This window comes from Peromyscus californicus, unplaced genomic scaffold, assembly GCF_007827085.1.
Source record: "Peromyscus californicus insignis strain IS unplaced genomic scaffold, ASM782708v3 Scaffold_5__1_contigs__length_169319896, whole genome shotgun sequence".
NCBI lineage: Eukaryota > Metazoa > Chordata > Mammalia > Rodentia > Cricetidae > Peromyscus > Peromyscus californicus.
Window position 1 is genome coordinate 35150361 of NW_026294573.1, and position 19708 is coordinate 35170068.

The 19708-nt window shown below is 54.5% G+C and overlaps 2 protein-coding genes across 2 annotated transcripts in view; one reads left to right on the forward strand and one right to left on the reverse strand.

Annotated features, from left to right (window-relative positions):
* Positions 1-16333, forward strand: part of Szt2 (SZT2 subunit of KICSTOR complex) — a 46174-nt gene extending 29841 nt beyond the window's left edge. Inside the window, exons 43-72 of the mRNA XM_052718090.1 lie at positions 1321-1473; positions 1554-1656; positions 1746-1851; positions 1940-2051; positions 2981-3099; positions 3209-3373; positions 3579-3663; positions 4009-4173; positions 4277-4444; positions 4844-4977; positions 5361-5527; positions 5663-5760; positions 5849-5981; positions 6151-6281; positions 6403-6503; positions 6583-6759; positions 6934-7201; positions 7315-7394; positions 7480-7605; positions 7709-7908; positions 9848-9938; positions 10138-10218; positions 10297-10371; positions 12567-12780; positions 13106-13259; positions 13414-13536; positions 13646-14051; positions 14174-14290; positions 15321-15389; positions 15535-16333. Of these exons, the coding sequence (XP_052574050.1) occupies positions 1321-1473; positions 1554-1656; positions 1746-1851; positions 1940-2051; positions 2981-3099; positions 3209-3373; positions 3579-3663; positions 4009-4173; positions 4277-4444; positions 4844-4977; positions 5361-5527; positions 5663-5760; positions 5849-5981; positions 6151-6281; positions 6403-6503; positions 6583-6759; positions 6934-7201; positions 7315-7394; positions 7480-7605; positions 7709-7908; positions 9848-9938; positions 10138-10218; positions 10297-10371; positions 12567-12780; positions 13106-13259; positions 13414-13536; positions 13646-14051; positions 14174-14290; positions 15321-15389; positions 15535-15678 (4265 nt within the window). The 3' untranslated portion in view covers positions 15679-16333. The remainder of the gene's footprint in view (positions 1-1320; positions 1474-1553; positions 1657-1745; positions 1852-1939; positions 2052-2980; positions 3100-3208; positions 3374-3578; positions 3664-4008; positions 4174-4276; positions 4445-4843; positions 4978-5360; positions 5528-5662; positions 5761-5848; positions 5982-6150; positions 6282-6402; positions 6504-6582; positions 6760-6933; positions 7202-7314; positions 7395-7479; positions 7606-7708; positions 7909-9847; positions 9939-10137; positions 10219-10296; positions 10372-12566; positions 12781-13105; positions 13260-13413; positions 13537-13645; positions 14052-14173; positions 14291-15320; positions 15390-15534) is intronic.
* Positions 16326-19339, reverse strand: Hyi (hydroxypyruvate isomerase (putative)). Its single transcript, XM_052718099.1, has 8 exons — positions 18917-19339; positions 18734-18845; positions 17385-17499; positions 17127-17205; positions 16991-17040; positions 16824-16893; positions 16589-16723; positions 16326-16490 (listed from the first exon to the last, which is right to left on the reverse strand). Exons 1-8 carry the CDS (start codon positions 19113-19115, stop codon positions 16417-16419), a joined length of 834 nt encoding a protein of 277 aa, XP_052574059.1. The 5' UTR covers positions 19116-19339; the 3' UTR covers positions 16326-16416.
* Positions 19340-19708: the final 369 nt, after the last annotated feature.

The window sequence follows — 19708 nt, forward strand, 5'->3', positions numbered from 1 at the left end:
ACACAGCTTCACAAAGTTCAACAAATGCAACAGAAAAGAACGCAACACATCTTTGCATCATTAAACACTCCACAGCATAAACAAATATAACACATCTTAAGCTAATATTCCACAACCCTAACCCAGCAGGGGGATAGACAGGTGAGGAGTGTGAGGGAGTGAGAAGTTGGCAGCCAGTTCCACAGGTAGGAGACAGAGGGGAGGAGTCTAAGACGCTATATAGCAAAGTTGGGCTTCTGATTGGCTGTCCCTCCAGACAGGCAGACACAGGGCTTCTTTGGGATTCCTGGGGTTTCTGGTCGTGGGAAGGAAACACTAATCTAATGGAGATAGTGATTAGAGTCTCCAGGTTGGGCTCCCTTCTCTTGCACCATGAGCTCTCAGGCCAGCCCACAGAAGAAAAGCCAATCCTGTCCTCTTCAGTTCTCCCTTCTGCTTTGAGACACCTAATTTTTAATATTCTCAGTCGTTTTTACCATTGTTAGAGAAGTATTTCTCTCAGCATATCCTGGGATGTTTCTCTGTGTGAAAGTAGAAACGCCATGATTAGCAGACTGCCGTGGTTTGGAGGGCGGTTTCTGCACATTGAGCCTGAGCCAAGACTACCACATACTGCCACATCAGGACTTGCAGCCGCCTGGCTGTAAGGCCGGTCAGCCTAGGCACAGCTCTTCCTTGTTTTAGTCTCCATGTATCCTCTGAAGCCCTTAGGAACTGCATTCTGGGCCAGAGTGAGCTGGGTAGCCTGTACATGCTGTCCCCTGACAGTAGTGTTTCTGGGAAATCGAACTGCTCCTTCATCCTTAAGGAAGTTCCCCGTTCACCTGGAAGTATGACAGGGAACAAACAGGGCATCGGGCTGTGCCCATGGCCCTTCCTCCATGCCAGCCTTCGGGCATCTTTCCTTCAAAGCACAGGAAGGCTACCCCCACTCTGCAGGTGGTGTACACAGACATCCAGAGCTTGTTTCTTTAAATGAGGTTCTGCTACAGCGTTTGGTGAAGACAGTAGCCTGTGGGGCCGCTGGCATGTGTTAGAACACATAATGTGTTCTGATAAACCGGAATCCTTTGGCCTCGCCTTTAGGATTGCTTTTGTTGACGTCTCTCCTTAACTCCGTCCAGTCCCCTGAAGACAGTCCCAGAAGCCTCTGCACCGTAGCCTAGCCTCCTCAGAATGTGCCTGTGCCTAGCTCATCCTTGCTACCTGTGTTCACCTTTCCTTAGGAGAATGTCAGGGGTGAGGAACGAGGAATACAAAGTCTAGGGTAAGGAGGCAGAGGCCTGGATTTCCTGTTTGTCACCGTGCTGCCCCCTGCAGATTATGCTGTTGATGAGAGCTGTGCTCCCCGAGGATACCTAGCAGCCACGATGCAGTTTGTCCCTGGTCATTTCTCCTGTGACGTTGTATGGGGAACTGTGATCCGAGTCCATTCACGCCTCAAGATGGGGCCCAGCATGGGGGTCTCTCGGGGTATGTCATTGGCCTGCGAGGGCAGGTGGGAGTGGGAGATGTAGGGAAAGAACTTTTCTCACCCCGTGTTACCACTCCAGCTATCCAGGCCCTGCGCTCTGTGCTCAATGCCTTCTCTGTCGTGAACCGGAAAAATATGTTTGTTTATCAAGAGCGAGCAACAAAGGCTGTGTACTACCTTCGGTATGTGGCCCCTAAGAACACGGGTTAAAGCTTGAGTCAGGGATGGCATGGGAGGAGACGTGCCCAAGGACCCTGCCTTTCTTTTCTAGGCTCTTGGAGACATCCTGCAGTGACCGCCCATGGGAAGGGGATTCTCTGCCCCAATCCCTAGCTCTGTCCCGAAGCCAAGAACCCATCTACTCTGAGGATGCCATGGCACGTGTTGTTGCAGTACCTGTTGCTCCCACGCACCCCGCATACTTAGCTTCTTGGAGCTAGACCCTGACCATTGTTGTCCCTGTAGGGTCCTCGTTCTCCCCTGGACATGGCTTCCAGCCGCAGTCCTGATGCTGTTCGCCCTGTGGGCCAAGTGGACAGACACATCCAGCTGCTGGTGCATGGCGTAGGACAGGCAGGTAAGGATTCTGACAGGCATTTCTCTTGCAGCCAGCTGGTCTGCCCTGGGCTCTCTCCCCAGTGCCTGCCATGCTCTGGACTTGGCTGGAGGAGGAGCCGGGTGAGACGAGACAGCCTGATTGAGGTGTAGTGTGGGAAGAGGAGCCAGACAATCGCAGAATAGCTGCTGGGCCCACTGGCCCGAGACCAGAGATGGACTGGGTGAAGATGCTGGCATCAGGTGGGGCCACATTGAACCTGAGGTGTCCAGGTGCTGTGGACCGGATCTCAGGCTAACACTGTCACGTACTGTCCTAGTTTCGTTTCCTTGCTGGAAGAAACTCTAATAACTTAGGAGTTGATTTCAGCTTACGGGTAACATCAGTGGGAATCAGGGCGGGCTCAACAGTAACTTACAGCTGACACCCGGAGGAACACTGGTGCTGCCTTGCTTACCTACCGGCCCATGCTTAGCCAGGATCCTGTTTTTCCCCATGACCAGCTGCCCAGAGGATGGCGCTGCCCATAGTGTCCTGGGTCCGCCTGTGTTAATTAATAATCAAGACAGTCTCCCACAGATATGTCCACACCGATCTGACCTGGGCAGTCCCTCTGAGACTGCATTCTCAGATGACTCTAGGCTGTATCAAGTTGACAATTAAAGCTAACTAGGACACTTCTTTTTTAGTAGTTGTAATACAACTCTGGGGTTGGTGGTGTTAAAATCACCATTTTTGGGATAAGGACTTTGAGGATCTCAGGTAAAACTTATGTGTCCAAAAGCATGTTGAGTAGTCTAACAAAATGAGAACTTTGTGCTGGTTCCTTTTTAGCTGGCATGCATAGTTATATCCAGTCCCATGGTTGTGGTCAGGGGCTTAAGGCCTGGACTCAGGATGGCTGACTCCTCTAACACTATCCCCCACCTCTCGAACATGGTTCCGTCAAGGTCCTGAAATCACAGATGAGTTGGTGAGGGTTCTGCGTCGGCGCCTGGATGAGGCCACACTGGATGTCATCACAGTCATGCTGGTGCGGAACTGCAAGCTGACCCCAGCTGATGTCGAGGTCAGCTTCCTCTCTGACACCAGCATCCTTTTCAGACCCAGCCACGGGGGCTGGGGATAGCTAGTCTAGAATCCATCCATGCCTTCAGCTCCGCCTCTTCTAACTGCAGTTCATCCAGCCTCCTGGAAGTCTCCCCTCAGAGGTGCTGCATCTGGCCCTGCCCTCATCCTGCAGACCCTGGCTTCCCGCCCTGGCCTGGTACCTCCGTCAGAACTTACTCACCTTCCTGCACTCACCTAAGTACACAGACAGCAATAGCCGGAACCACTTCCAGGTAAGATCGCCCTTACCTGTTCACACTCAGTACCCTGTACCCTGCACACCCAGACTATAATTTTTTACAAGTACTTGCATCTGTGGTTTGGCCCATGGGCCTGTGTACACCTACCTGCCTGTGTCTTGCTGAGCTCCCACACATACCTGTACCCCCTTCCCCACTATGGACCTCCATCTAGTGCTCATGGCTCTTCTCTCCCCAGCATCCACTGCCACCACAGGGGGGCCTCCCCGACTTGGACATCTACTTGTATAACAAACCTGGTGGGCAGGGCACTGGAGGCAAAGGTAAATTGCTGGACTTAGGCCTTATACTACACCAGGTGTAAGAAAGGTTTTTTGGTTTGGTTTTTTTTTTTTTTTTTTTTGGGGGGGGGCGGTTTTCAAGACAGGGTTTCTCTGTGTAGCTTTGCTCCTTTCCTGGAACTCGCTCTGTAGACCAGGCTGGCCTCGAACTCACAGAGATCCACCTGTCTCTGCCTCCCAAGTGCTGGGTTAAAGGCATGCGCCACCAAAACCCGGCTAAGAAAGGCTTTTTTTACCTTGAAGCTACGGGGCCTTGCTGCTGAGGAGGGGCCTGGGAGGGCTGTGTGCAAGTGCCAGAGCTGAGCCTTCCTCTGGATTTCTACACAGGAGTTGCCTGCATTACTCTAGCCTTTGTGGAAGAAGGGGGAGCCCCCATCTCACTAGCATTGTGGCCCCCCTCCTCTCCGGGACCTCCAGACCCACTGCAAGAGGAGGAATTTGAGCAGCTGACTCAGGTCATTCGCTGCCCAAACATGTTGGACACTTCTTCAGGTAAGACAGCCTGCTGGGATGGAGTGTTCCATCGATGCTGTGCACGTGAAAGTGGGGGTTAGGGTAGGATACAACCACGGGTGACCTCCATTTTCCCCTCCAGCTCAGGACGGGTCCCCACGGCTTCGACTGGATGTGTGGGAAAAGGGGAACATTAGCATTGTACAGCTGGAGGAGAAGCTCCGGGCTGCAGCTCGACAGGCCCTGGCTGACGCCATCATGGAGCTGCGGCTGCTGCCAGCCTCACTGTGTACAGAAGACTTACCTCCAGGTATGCAGATCAAGAACCCAACTCCCATACTGGGTCCAGAGAAAGTCAGAAACCAAGGCAGGATCATGTGGTGGGCAAGGGTGCAGACATGAGGTTCCGAGAAAGAAGCAGAAGCCCCATCAGAAGTAGACCTTCAGTTGTGTGCCACCTGTCTGCACATCCTCAAGGCGAGGTAATGGCAGAAGTGTATCCATTCAGCTGCACCCCCCCCCCCCCCGCCCAAACACACCCCTGAGGAGGGAGATAACCTCAGGAACTGGTCTCGCAAGCATGTGCAGCACACACCATCCGTGTCATAACTCACCGGTAGAGTCGGTGTTGAGACACTCATGCCAGGCTAGGGTAAGCTTTTCTATAACGGGAATCAGTGATGGGAGCTGCGATGTTTGCTGTCCACAGGCAGTCTTAGGAGCGGATCAGTGGAAACTAAGAGCCCTGCCTGCCGAGCCAGCACCTTTCCCTCTACCCCTGTCCCCGGGGAGCCTGTGACTCCGCCCAGCAAAGCTGGCCGCCGTAGCTTCTGGGATATGCTGGTAATGAAGGAAGTGTGAAGCTGGCTTCTGTCTGCCTGCCTCCTAGATGCTCCAACCCTCTTCCTGTCCAGCCCTTGTCACTTGTCTTTTGAGATGAAACTGCTCTGTCCTTTGGATAGGAGTTTGCAAAACGGCAAGCTCTCCTTGCTGTAGAGTCCCAGCTTACCAGCTGCCTTCATGTTTCCAAGTGGGAGCCCTCTGAGCCATAGCACCTTCACCCACAGGAGGATGAGAGTAGGGAAGTGAAGTAACCTGCCCAGGGCTGCTTAGTTACCCCAGGACTGAGCCATCGGGCCTCTAACCCCTCTGGGCTCATTTCTGCCCCACAGTGCTTCCCTCTCCTCTTCCTAATGGTCCGTCCTCATTCCCTGCATTGTTGCTAGAGTAAAACAGAAGGTGGAGATTTGGGCTCCCCCAAAACAACTGATGATATTGTCCTGGATCGGCCAGAAGATACTCGGGGTCGGAGACGTCATAAAACCGAGAACGTTCGGACCCCAGGTGGATCTGAGCGGGCACCAGGCCCAGATTCCGGAGCCCAAAGACAAAGGTATGGGTGTGGTGTGGTGTGGTGTGGTGTGGTGTTAGGACATGTCCAGGTGTAAAGTCCCTGAATGGCACTTGGTACCCATGTGAGTACACTTGGTACACTGAGTGTAGCATTCGAACTCTACTCTGTCTTTAGACGCCGAACAGCACAGCTAGAGGAAGGTGAGGTGGGGACTCTGCACCCTGTGTTTGCTCGTGTCGTTCAGCGCTGGATGGGATTTATGGTTCAGATTGGTGAGACCCAGGTCCCTCTCTCATTCCTCAGCCCTTGACCTGCTTCCCACCCTGCAGCCCTGCAGTGACTTCTCTGTCTGTCTTCCAGGTTGTGCCTCAGTGTCCAGAAGCTCCACCCACATGGTGTCCCGGTTCCTCCTTCCATCCATCTTGTCAGAGTTCACCACTCTAGTCATCTCCATGGCTGGAGATACCAGTGTCCGTGTCTTTGAGCAGCATTTGTGAGTTTGAGCTCTGGTAGGATTGAGATGGCCTTCCCCAGAGCCCCAAAAGCTGGCAACTATAGTAAGCCAAACCAGTAAGGCCTGGGCCGTGAGAGGTGGGAGCAAGGCGGGCCGGGGAACAGGACCAAGGAGTTGTTTCCTCTTACCCACTCCTTCCTCCCAACAGAGGTTCCGAGCCAGATATCTTCAGCCCTTGTTCCCCAGGGCAGCTGGGCCCAGCCCCCCGCCCAGCCGCGGAGCGGCACCTGCTTCTTCTAGGAAGGAACTTCGCACAGTGGAGGAGACCGACCCAGCAGGGTGAGGGCGGGGTGAGGAGATGGTGGCTCCAGTGACTGCTGGGTAGTTGCCAGCCCTGCAGGAGGAGGGTGGGATGGGGCATCTGCCCACAGCCCCCCATTGTGCTCCTCCCTCCCGATAGCTGCCAAAGCTGTGCAGCGCTTTGAGTCAGGGGGAGATGGAAGCTCAGGGCGAAGTGCTCCCCGGCAGAGGCTCTTGCTGCTAGAGGTCACAGACAAGAAGGTAAGTGTGTGCTCACGGGCTGGGGTGGGGAGCAGGAGTTCTGTGACCTCACTGACCCTGACCCTGACCCCGTCTCTAGCTACAGCTGCTGACTTACAACTGGGCTCCAGACCTGGGTGCAGCGCTGGGCCGAGCTCTGATCCGCCTCGTACAGTGGCAGAATGCACGAGCCCATCTCATCTTCTGCCTGCTCAGCCAGAAGCTCGGGCTCTTCCATCACTGTGGCCAGTTGGACTTTCCTGTGCGAGACGGAAAGGTACCTACTGCCTAGCTCCCACTGCCACTTCTGGCCACTGAGTGACCACTTCAAAGAAGCCAGGAAAGGGAGAGAGACTGGGGACAGAGATGGTAGAAGAGGAAGCTGTGACGTGGGAGAAAAGGTTCAAGGTCCAAAGGGCTTGAACCGGATGTGATCCTCCATCCCTCTCAGGAGCCAAACCCATTCTTGCTGCCGACCATGGAAGTGGAGACCCTCATCCGGAATGCAAGCCCTCCACTGAGTCGCGAACAGGGCCGGCTGAGTGGGTCCTCTCGTGGTGGAGGTCCCCTTCCCTTAGATACATTTCCCTTTGATGAAGCCCTAAGGGATATCACAGCTGCTCGCCCCAGCTCCACAGTTGGTCCTGTGCCCAGACCTCCAGACCCTGTCACCTACCATGGGCAGCAGTTCTTAGAGATCAAGATGATAGAGCGGAAAGGTGAGGAGTGGGGGCCGGGCTGGGGGCCAGGCATGGGGAAGGAAAATTCTGTGGAGATTGGAAGGCAGGGGAGGTCAGCTGCGAAGGCTCCTACTGATCCCCTCCACCCCCAGAGCTGGAGCGCCAGATGAAGATGGAGAACCTCTTTGTAACTTGGCAGCAGCGTTCTGCACCAGCCAGCATGCCCATCAGTGTGAGTAGCCCCCTCTGCATCCTCCACGAAGATCTCTGGCTCTTCCTTGGCCACTGTCCCACCGCTTACTGCCCTGTGTCCCCAGGCTGGGGAGCTGGAGACCCTGAAGCAGTCATCCCGCTTGGTCCATTACTGTGCGACAGCTCTGCTCTTCGACCCAGCTGCCTGGCTGCATGGACCCCCAGAGACTTCTGCACCCTCTGAGGGGCAGGTAAGCCTTGGCTTTCTCCTCAGAGACCTGTCCCCAACAGTGGCCTGCACTTCATCCCTACAGCGTTGACCATAGATAAGAGCCTTAATTTCCACTCTTGCAGCGGCGACATCGCCCTGAGTCAGGATCTGGAGGTCGAGAGGTTCCCGCAAGTTGCGAATCCTTGGATGTGCCTCCTCCAGTAGCCCGAGAGGAGCCATGGCTGAAGGAACTGAGCTTGACCTTCCTGCAGCAGTATGTGCAGTATCTCCAGAGCATCGGCTTTGTGCTGGTACCACTTCGGCCCCCATCACCCACCCGCAGGTGAATCTGGTCCTCCTTCCCTAACCACTTACCCACCACGAGTGAGGCCCCACAGCCTTGCTTTCTTCCTAGGGCTCGTGCTTTGACAGCTCAGGCATGGTACATGTTCATCTTAGCTCACCACACTGGCACACACATATGAAGACCTTAGACATGTTTCATGTGGCCCTCCTGCATGTCCTACAGACTTCATGCAGTTTGTAGAATTCACAAGCACACGCACAGACTGTACGTTCTCACCAAGCTGGGCCCACCCACAGCTCATTTGTTCCATGCCTGCGTACAGCCACACATGCAGCTCTCACATACACTCTAGGCTTTTGAATCCGGGTCTTGTTGACTCCTGTCTTGGTCTTCATGTTACCCTCTTCACCTTGGTCCGTTTTCACCAAGGCACTCTGTGCTGGTCCTGCTTGTACCCCTCACCATGGCTTGTTCTTAGCCATGCTCAACTTTCTGGCTAATATTGACAGCCAGGGTCCTAGAAGAAGCCGGTTCTCTCTCACTACATGCCGTCAACCCTAAGCCTGTCAATTCTGTAACAACCTTTCTTGTCTTAGGCCAAATTCAGAGTCTGTATTTTTGGTTTTAATTACATTTACGTGTGTGTGTGTGTGTGTGTGTGTGTGTGTGTGTGTGTGTGTGTGACCGTTGATAATCCATTCAAGGGTGCTTGGTCCAACTTAATGAGGCGATGTTCTTGAGTGCTGACAGATACATTGACCACACACATTCAGCTGGTATTCAGATCAGACCATGACGGTTTGAGCAGACATAGCAAGCCTGAGGACCCTGATGGAGCTTAGAGCTTACTGAGTGACTTCAGTACAGCTGCTGGTGACCTGTCTTGCTTTCACGTGGCCAATGAGACTAATTTTTAGAAAACTGTTTCTAGAACAGAATTTAAAGTCAAGCATTCCTTTCTCACCAGTTTTAGTGATGTCAAGTCTAATAGCACTTCCTTGAGGATTAAATGGAACATTTCTTCTGTCAGAAAGCCACTTCCATGGTGAAGATACCCCGAGCAGTACCCACTGCAGGTGGTAGATAGAAACTGAACTGCCAGTGTTCTGAGTGTACTGAGTTAATGGTCCCAGATGACATCATTAAGGTCAGGAACCTACAGAAATCCCCCACACATTGGTTCGAGGCTGGTGGTCCCCTAACATGTGCCCCCTCCCTTTCTTCAAGCATTGGCACTCTCATTACCACCACCTACCAGCACGAGCCTGGCATTTCAGCTCCTTCATGCAACAGGTGGGGCTCACCTGCTTGTTCAGTCTTTTCAAAGTCCTTCCCTGCTTCTCATTCCCTTTGGTTCTGAATTGAGAACTAGAAGGTGCTGGAGAGATGGCACAGTGGCTAGAGTTTTTGTTGCCTTCCACAGGACCCAGGTTCTGTTCCCAGCATCACATCAGACAATTTACAACCACCTGTAACTCCAGCTCTGGGGGATCTGACGCCCTCTTCTGGCCTTCACAGGCAAGTGCAGATATGTCACATACACTCAGACAGATACACACTGACACATAAGTGAGAAAAGTTAAAAGAGCAAGAAGAGTGGGGCTGCCATTCCCCAGTTAGAAGAAAACTGCTTTGAACTGTCCTCAGGGCATGCAGCATCTCCTAATCAGATTTCAGACATGCCTCATCTTCTCCTTCCCCTCTGCAGACCTCTCTCCCAGGTAACACTGCTGCCTACACCTACTGCTGCCTACACCCACCCTGAACACAGCTTACTCTCCAGACAGCAGCAGCTGCCCTGTAGTTTGGACCTGGATGCTAGCCCCAGCCATGCTTACGGGGGAACTCTGAGCAAGCTCTTCCTTCCTCAGACCTGACTCCTGTCTGTAAAAGAAGTCCATGTGAAATGGCCTGGTACCAGGACCTTCAGCCCCTGGCCTCTTCATTCAGCCTCTTGTCTCTTCCTTCTCTGCAGCACCAGCCGGCTACGGGCTATGGCTATCCTTGGAACAGAGGGCCGTGGCTCCTTCTCCTGCCCTAAAGCCAAGACTGAAGGGAGCCCTAAGGTAACTTACTGTCACATGATGGTGAAATCAGCAATGATGTGAGTTTTTCCCCATCCAAACCCAAAGTCAGTGACCCTGACTAATGTACTGATTGGCTGACCCCAGACTATCAATACTAAAGCCAGAAACCTAAAGAACTCTGCTGTGTTGGTTCGAGACTGGTGGGCCCCCAGCACATGTCCCCTTTTCCTTTCTCCAGAGCACTGGCACCCTAGTCACTACCTACCACCTTCAGCGGGCACTGCCTGGGGGCATCATCCTCATGGAGCTGACATTCCAGGTAAGAATGGGGAGCACTGAGTGGGGAGAGCTCTACCTTCCTCTCATGCTGCCTCACCTCATCTCACCCTCTCCTCAGGGCTGTTACTTCTGTGTCAAACAGTTTGCTCTGGAATGTTCCCGAATACCAATGGGACAGGCTGTCAACTCTCAGGTATGTGATGGGAACAGAGTGATACGGAGTGGACAGAGAGCTCAGGTACACTCGTTGCCACACCAGCGTATAGTGGGCACTGTGGTTCATGCCCCATGTAGTGGGCATTATAGCCTGGTGATGGACCAAGTGCTGACTGGGCCATTCTGTCTGACTCTGGCAAATCCAAAGCTACATTCAGCTGTAGCACAAAGGCTACAGAGGCCCTCAGGACCACAGAGATGGTCCTGCCCTGTGCCAGCACAGTGTATAATGTGACACACCAGGTCAGTGCCATGCAAGACCTGGCCTGCTGCAAACTGGGGACAGTTGGCATAGCCAGTGAAGTCACCAACACACCAACACTGGCACTTGATTATTATTATTTATGTTCCTGCCAGTCTGGCTCAAGGCAGGCCCTTGGTACCCTGGAGAGCCAAGCAATCAGGAGTGTGCAGAGTTAGTCAAGGAGCAAGTGAGGTCAGCAACCTGAAGCCCTGGCTTGCTTGGTTTGGCTCTTCGGGTTGCCAGAAATGTCACAACAGGGCCTATACCTCGTTGTAAGTTCACACGTACCTCTGAAAGAGTAGGATCTAATGGGACCCAGTGCAGTCAAAACCACCTCCTGTTCAGTGTGGGGAAGCCCCATACCTAGGTGACTCAAACCTAGCCGTGGATGGTTGCCTTTGCTTTGAACATTGAGCATAGACACATGGTCACAGTAGGTCACAGGATAAGACAACCTAGAAAGGCATAGTGGCCTCACGTGCAGGAACCTACCTGGACCACAGTGCTCAAAAGGAAACTGTGGCTAGACAGGTCCTCACTCATACTTTTCTGTGGGAATGGAGGGCTTCTTCCCAGCTTCCTCTGACTGCCTATTACCTGATTTCCAGAGTTGCCTGAGTCTTTCTATCCCTCCTTCTCTAATCTCTAGCCCCGCTCAGGTTTCCCTTTTGTTTTGTTTTTGTTTTTTGAGAAAGGTCTAACGTAGCCCAGGCTGTCCCGGCTCACTCTGTACTCCTTACCCTCCTATCTCCACTCCCGAGTGCCAGGACTCCCAGGCCGGGAGGGAAGGAAGAATGACCCTGCACAAGTGTCTCGACTGCTTTAGGATGCCCATGTTCGGTCACTGCCCACTCCGGGTAGGAGAGGAAAGAAGTAGTTTACTCCTAGGCAGGTGGTGAGCCTGAAGGCCGCAGAAATTGAGAACTTTTGTCCTGGACGCACAGCTCGTCAGTGGCAGACTTGGTTGAAATCTGGTTTCTGTACGCTGATCTCACCCTGGTCTGTTTCGGTTCGTCACACGGCCCCTGACTGGGATCTGTGCATTATCTCCAAGGTAGGTCAGGACGCTGAAGCCTAGAGAGACTGGTTTACCAAGGCCATACAGCTAATCTGGCTCTTCGAGTATTGGTTTGCTTTCCTGTCAACTGCTAATGCTCCCAAGGGTGGCCAGATGGAGTCTGCCGTTCCAGCAGCGCACCCCGTTGTTAACACTGATGTGGAGCGCTCCATCAAGAAGGGCTTATTCCTTCCTTCCGCCTCTTTCCTGTCTTCCTTCCTCCATCAGCCCATTCAGCCAGCTAGTCACACGGCCTCAAAGGAGGCCTACCCTGGCCTGGCTCTGGGTGTCTGGAGGAAGCTTTGCGGTGAAGAGCAGGAGTTATGCTCAGTGTCGGGCATTCCAGACAGAGGGCATGTAGGTACGGAGTGCAGAGAAGAGTGTCCTGTCCTTGGGAAAGGCAGGTGAAAGCCTTCTGATAGGTGGCCAGCCGGCCTTCCTTGCCCTCCACCTGATCTTCTGTATTTATCTTCTAGTGCTTTGTCATTACCCATTCTGTCCACACAGCAGCTGTTGTCCCACATCCAACTACTAGACTGGGCTGCTTGAAGGCAAGGGATTGTGTCTGCTCTCTGCATTTCTGAGTGGTCACTGGTAAATACATGGTAGACAGTCAGCCAGTTTCTGCTCATTGTTGGATCTGTGCCAGACTCGAATTCAGCTGCCCAAATGGCCCCAGTTCCATAGAAACAGGGAGGTACAGTACAGTATTACCAAGTGGAAGGGGAAGGTTCCCCATAGAACCTGGCTGGCTGAAGGAGTTCTGTGGGCCCACAGCAACAGGAAGCGCTGCCGAACTTCCTCTGCCCAGGATGGATTGGGCAGCCTGTATCCCCACACCCTCAGCCCACCTCCTGCTGTTCCTCCCCAGCTGTCCATGCTGTTCACAGAGGAGTGTGACAAGGTCCGTGACCTGATGCACGTGCACTCCTTCAGCTATGACTTCCACCTGCGCCTGGTGCACCAGCACGTGCTCGGTGCCCACTTGGCACTGCGGCATGGATACCACCTCACTACCTTCCTGCAGCATTTCCTGGCCCATCACCCTGATGGACCCCACTTTGGCCGCAATCACATTTACCAAGGTCAGTGCCCAAGGGCAAGCCAGTCAGGCTAAAATAAAACAGCCACAGGGCCAGGCCTGGTCTGGTAAGACCACGAATTGCTCCTTTTCCTTGTACCATGTGCATGCTTTCGGTCTTTGACTGTCTGAAGTTTTTCACGGTTGGTTTCATACCAGAATTAAGGCCCTCGATCCTGTGTTACCCTGCCCTCTGTTCTGAGCATTTGACCCCATCTCCACAGCATTCCACAGGAGCTTGGGAGCTCCCCAGGGAAGCAAAACCGTAGTATTCCCATCCCCTGGCCGGCCAGACTTAGTGTCTGTTTTTCCCGGAACTTGTCTCACAGGGACCCTGGAGCTCCCCACCCCCCTCATCGCTGCCCACCAGCTGTACAACTATGTGGCCGACCACGCCAGTTCTTACCACATGAAGCCATTGCGGATGGCCCGGCCCGGTGGTCCAGAACATAACGAATATGCCCTGGTGTCAGCATGGCACAGGTGAGTAAGGCTGGGAGGCAGCTTCCAACATGCACCCGCTAGGCCTAGGCTGGGGCATACTTGGAGTAGGAAGATGGGTGTTTTCTTGAGCACAAGGCTTGGGGCTGGCTTCATTAGTCTCGGAGTTGACATCTCCCCCACCCCAACTACACAGCTCTGGCTCCTATCTGGACTCTGAGGGACTTCGCCATCAGGATGACTTTGATGTGTCTCTGCTTGTCTGTCACTCTGCTGCACCCTTTGAGGAGCAAGGAGAAGCTGAGCGACATGTTCTGAGGTCAGATCTCTTACCGCAAATGTACCCATTTCTCAGATTGCCCTCTACTCCTACCCATAAGTCTGTTGCTGTGACACTCTCCCACTCTCCTGCCCCTTCCCTTCCCCAGGCTTCAGTTCTTTGTGGTGCTTACCAGCCAACGAGAACTCTTCCCAAGACTCACTGCTGACATGCGCAGATTCCGGAAACCATCCAGGCTTCCTCCTGAGCCAGAGGCTCCTGGGAGCTTGGTTGGTAGCCCTGGGGAAGCATCAGGGACTATGTTGGCCCCAGGACCAGCTCCTCTATTCCCACCACTGGCCACAGAAGTGGGTATGGCCCGGGCACGGCTGGCTCAGCTGGTTAGGTTGGCTGGTGGGCACTGCCGGCGGGATACCCTCTGGAAGCGCCTCTTCTTGCTGGAGCCACCAGGCCCTGACCGGCTAAGGTTAGGGGGGCGCCTGGCCCTGGCAGAGCTGGAGGAGCTCCTGGAGGCAGTCCACGCCAAGTCCATTGCAGACATTGACCCCCAACTGGTAAGAGACCTGACTCCACAAGGGCCAGCATTGCTTCCAGCAGCTCCCTAGGTGGCTGGGTGGGAGGGATGCATCGTGGGTGACTCTGGAGTGGTAGGCTCAGGGTTGTGGCCCCCCCTCAGGACTGCTTCCTGTCTATGACGGTCTCCTGGTACCAGAGCCTCATCAAGGTTCTCCTGAGCCGATTCCCCCAAAGCTGCCGCCATTTCCAGAGCCCGGACTTAGGAACCCAGTACCTGGTGAGTCCCATTGGCCCCACTCAAAGGGAAAACCAGCAGAAATCCTCACCTTACACTCCAGAACCATTCAGGAGCCCAGGCTTACCAAACAAACTCTGCCTTCCATTGATGTCTTGCTGGAGTTTGACCACACTGATGGCCTGTAAAGCCTTTGAGCAGTGGGTAGTGAGCCTGAGTGCATGATTGCTGGGAAGTGCCATGCCTTGGCTTGAGATCCTGGACAAGGCTCTGGGTTGCTGCCTACTCCAATGTGGCACTCAGCAGATGCTCGCCCTCCACCACTGTCTTGGGGTCTGTGTCTTAGCACTATCCTCAGAAGGTCTGTGCATGCTGACGTGAAGGCACAGCTGTGACGGACAGGAAGCAGAAAGCTCCAGGGCTGAGAATGTGCATGGGAAACTAGAAAGAGTAGAGGTGGGCACAGCTGTGGGTAGGAAGACCGCGAGTGAGAGGCGTGAGCCTGGAACAGGATTTGTCTCTGGTATACCACAGGTCAGCCAGAGAAGCCCGCGCTACAGCAGGGCAACACAGAGGCACGGGGGGTACCAGTGGTGGGGGCACTGGAGCTGGAGCGGGACAGAGGAGGGCGATGAGCTCTTGGGGCAGGTCGAGTCTCATCCGTGAGGAATGTGGACATCTGGGATCACGAGAGAGATTAGTAGGTGGTACAGCAGCCCCAAGGAGAAATCACCCAGTGGTAGATCCAGAGCTGAGTGCTCGGAAGCGGCTGACGTCAGGAGGCGATAGGAGACCTAGAACTGGCTGGAGGGGTCATGCCAAAGGTCTAGAACTACGCTTCGTTGACTGGCTTCCCTGCCATGTCCTCTAGAAGATTGTGACAGGGCTCCGACAGACAGGTTGAGGCCCAGTGTGGCAACACCATCCTGAGTGACCCAGGCTCGCAGATAGGATCAGCATGTGACAAAAGGAGGCCTCCCCCTCCTGCCTCTGTGAGAAGCCCTGCAGGAGGGTGCACACCCACGCGGCTGAGACGGGCCTCACTCCCTCTTCTCTTTATCTGGTGCTTCAGGTTGTGCTGAATCAGAAGTTCACCGACTGCTTTGTGTTAGTGTTTCTGGACTCACACTTGGGAAAGACGGTGAGGACAAAGGACGAGGGACTTCCTGGAGGCTGTGCCCAAGTACTCCCCTCAGCCTTCTCAGAGTGGGCTGCCGCCCTTCAGCCGCCAGCTCTCTTGTCCTTCCCACGTGCCCTCTCACCATTCCACCTGTCTTTCCCCACAGTCTCTGACGGTGGTTTTCCGAGAGCCCTTCCCGGTGCAGCCCCAGGACAGCGAGAGCCCCCCGGCCCAGCTGGTCTCTACCTACCACCACTTGGAGTCTGTCATCAACACCGCCTGTTTTACCCTCTGGACCCGCCTCCTCTGAGAAAGTGGACCTCGACTTCATCGGTTGAATTGTGGATCTATAAGCTTGCCCATTTGAGTCACTTATGAACCCCAAGTCCTCAGACACAGAGTGACACCAGGGATTTGAATGTGTCTGGGGAACTGCTGCTACGGTCTGGCAACAGGGACTGCCCTCCCCAAACACAGCTGCTGAACAGCCTGGACTCACTTTAGGCCCCTGGGCCCATCCAGAAGAAGAGGCCTCCTTCCTGCCCAGCTCGGGGAGTCCCAGGAAGCCTCAGATGAACTGGCAAGCACTCGCCCCTAGAGCTCTGCTAGTGACCTGACTCACAGCTTGTCACGGTGCCACCTGCATCCTTGACCCTCTGGTCTTTGTTCCCACTTGGCTATCACTGTTGAACATTACTCTTGCAACACTGGTTCTAATCTTGGCCCTGCTCTCAAGCGCCTGTGACCAGTGTTTGCCACCCCACCCCCCAGGGGACCTTTGATTCCTGTCTGTAGGTAAGAAGGAGGGCTCAGGAGCTCTCTGTAGCCAGAGTAACCCTGGCACCAACTGGAGGATTTGAGCTTGAGCTGTGTGTCCCTTCTCAGTAGGAGGGAATTAACTCAGAGACACTGAAGCATTAGACACTATGTGTCCCCCACCCCTGTAATACACACATATGAAAACACTCAGTGTGTCTTTAATTCAGAGGAGGAGCCTCAGGACACTCATCCGCTGCCCCAGAGCAGCATCCAGGTGCTCTGTAGAACCTTACTGGCCAGTCCGTGGGTGGCCCTGTCTGTCCCAGTATGAACGTAGCCAACTCAGACCCTCCACCGTGTTTCCTGCAGTAAAAGAGAGACAATGCCATCTCAACCCATAAGGGAAAGGACAGCCCCTGTCCAACCTCCATCCCTCCAATGTCCCCTTCCCAAAGCCTCACCTCGAGGCCGATACTCGCAGCCCACAAATCCTTGGTAGCCTTCATCTTCTAGCAGCTGGAACAGGTAAGAAAAGTCCAGCTCTCCAGAGCTGCCTGGCTCCCCTCGGTCTGGGACCTGTGCCACCTGCACATGCCCTGGGGACAGATGAAGAGAGAGATGGGACAGGGGTGGAAAGGGAAGCAAGCATAAGACACAGCATCAGCCCGGGAGGAGCTTGGGACGGGGAGCCCTCACCAACAATGGGCAGGAACTTCCTGATGTTTCCTGTCAGATTCCCATCCATGATCTGCCAGTGGAATATGTCCTAGGGAAGAGAATGCCAGTCAGAACCCTTGGGTGTCCTCCACAGTTCTCCCCAGACTGGAAGTCATGACCTGAAGACACACCGGTCTTCCACTCACCATTTGCAACTGAAGATTTGGTCTCCCGACCTTCTGCAAGATGGCTGCCGCTGCGGGGAAAGCCAGGGAGAAAGCCATGAGGCTTTGGAACGTGAATCGAAGAGGGATAGGAGGTGGCATAGGACTCGAGGCCTACCCTGCTGGGGTGTATCCAGGAAGTACTGGGGGTCCGTGATGCGGGTGTTAATGGGCTCCAGCAGGCCCACGAGGTTCTCCTAGAACCATGTTGGAGGCTGTCAGGGCTCCTCCCCACATCTGTCCCTGTCTGTCACTGATCAGCGACCTCATCTGTTCCTCTGACCTGTGCTCTTGCTCAGCTTTGTCCCTCATCTACTGTCCCGACTATGTACCCCATCTCTCCCCAACACGTCAGCTATGTGTTTCCACCTCTTACCTGAGCCAAAACCCCAGCTGCATGCCTCAGGTTCTCCAGAAAAACTGTTTCCATCTCACCCTTGACTGCAGCTCGGTCAGCCCCCTGGGGTACTCGGCCAGCCATCAGGTGGATCCTGTAGAGAAGGTGGTGGGGAGGGCTCATGCCCTCAATCCCCTATGCATCTTCTAGATGTCCTCTGACTATACCAGCCTCACCCCAACTTCCCAGATCTTCTGTTCAGATCATCTGAGGCATGATGCCCAGGCATCCTAGCAGCCTCCCACACTTATGTGTCGGTCCAAGGCAAGTCGCCATCAGGACCTCTGCCTATCACTTATTCCCTCCTGGACTCTGAACGTCTCCTGTCCCTGTTCCTGCTCAGCTCATTAAGCATGCTTGAGGCTCACTGTTTTGTTTTGTTTTCAGATTTTAAAAATGTATTTGTGTATGAGTGTTTTGCCTGCATGTGTCTATGTGTACCATGTGTGTGCCTGGTGCCCCTGGAGGTCAGAAGGTGTTACTGGATTACTGTTGCTGCATTTACAGACAGTTGTGAGCTGCCATGTAGGTACTGGCAACCCAGCCCAGGTCCTCTGCAAGAGCAACAAGTGTTCTTAACTTCTGAGCCATCTCTCCAGCCCTGAGGCTCACCTTTTAAAAGTGATTTTGACCCTTGCCCTTTCTAGACAGTCCATGTTGCTTAACGCTGCTGCTTCTCCTTACCTCTTAGCCTCTTCCCCAATGTTTTCTGCCCCTACTGCTAACCAATCATAAGCCTCTTGCTGCCAGTTGCTTCCCAGCACTAATTCACCTCTGGGATTGACTCCTGTTCCCTTAATCCCACTTTGAGACTGCATCACAGCACCTCCTCATCTCAGCAACATCCAAATTCCTGCAGGCCCTGCAGGCGGTCAGACCCTTGGAACTCAGGGTTCACCACCCCTCGCCTCATTAACTCAACTGGACACAACCTTCCTCTGGCCCAGACAGCCTCCTTGCCTGAATAGCAAGCGTAGCTCTCCCTATAAAGTGGATGTGTGAGCCTGCCAGATTCAGTTCCTGCATCATTATCTGCAAACAGCTTTCTTCTAGTCAGGGTTAGGTGCCCGCCCTGCCCGCCCTGCCCGCCTCCCACCCCCACCCCCACCCAGCTCCCAGCTTTCTCGTCCTTGTTAAAATCCCTCATCAGACCCCAACACCCATCATGGGATCCCGGTATGAGATGAGCCTGGACACATGGCATACAGAATGACACTAACAGAAGAAATACAAAAAGCAGTCTCCAAAGACCCTAGCCCACAGCGGTGTCTCCGCTCCGAGCTTCTCTCGACCCGGCCCCACGGTCAAGGGAGGGCAGGCCAGGGTACCTGGGGCATCCCAGAGCCTTGGCGTACAGCACAGCCTGCTCCAGCCCCTCTCGGAAGGCCGCCTGTCTCCCGGGGACGGCCCCCAGCCCCATCTCCCCCTTCTCTTGGTCTCCTGCGGAGAGAACCAGCGTCAGCACGGGCTTGGCTCCCCGCAGCCCTGCCGCTCCCCGCCCCGGTGCGCACCCCGCGGCGTGTTGATGAGCACCAGCCGCAGCCCCGCGGCCCGGGCGGCGCTCGCCAGCGCCTGGGGCGGCTCGGCGTACGGCCAGGCCACCTCGGCCGCCTCGAAGCCCGCACGGCCCGCGGCCTGCAGCCGCTCGGGGAGCCCGGGGAGCTCCGGGAACAGCCAGGAAACGTTGGCCGAGAAGCGCAGCGGAGCCATGTGGGCGGAAGGCGGTGGCGAGGGCGCGGCCTCGGGTCCGGAAGCGGGGCGACCGGCGAAGGGCGGAGCGAGGCCGCCCAGGCGGTGACCGCACTGGAAGCCGCAGCCCCAGCCCGGTTCAAAGAGAGGGGGACCTCTGAACGCGTCGCCTGGTGAAAAGGAGGCAGCTTTTCATTAAGTAACGTCCGAAAGCTGTGAGCAAATAGCTTTGAGTCAGAGTCTCACAATGTCACAAATGCTGGCGCAGAACTCCCGCCGCCATCCTCCTGCCTCAGCCTCAGTATATGGGATTACAGGCCTACCCCGACCACACTCAGATCTTTATACCAACAGCTACCACACCGCCAGCCCATTGGTTTTTCCCTTACAGACTAAACACAAAATGAGCAATTTTTTTTTCTCAGAAAATTCGGATCATGTTGTATATAGTTTTATAGCCTATCTTTTTTCAAACGACGTCTATTAGCATTCCCCCGTGTTCTTCAATACTCTTCAAAGTCATGCCAATCGCTGCTTATCGTTGCACTGCACACTTAGACAACCCATAATTATCATCATGTCGCTGTGGATGCGGTGTGTGTGTGCGCGCGCGC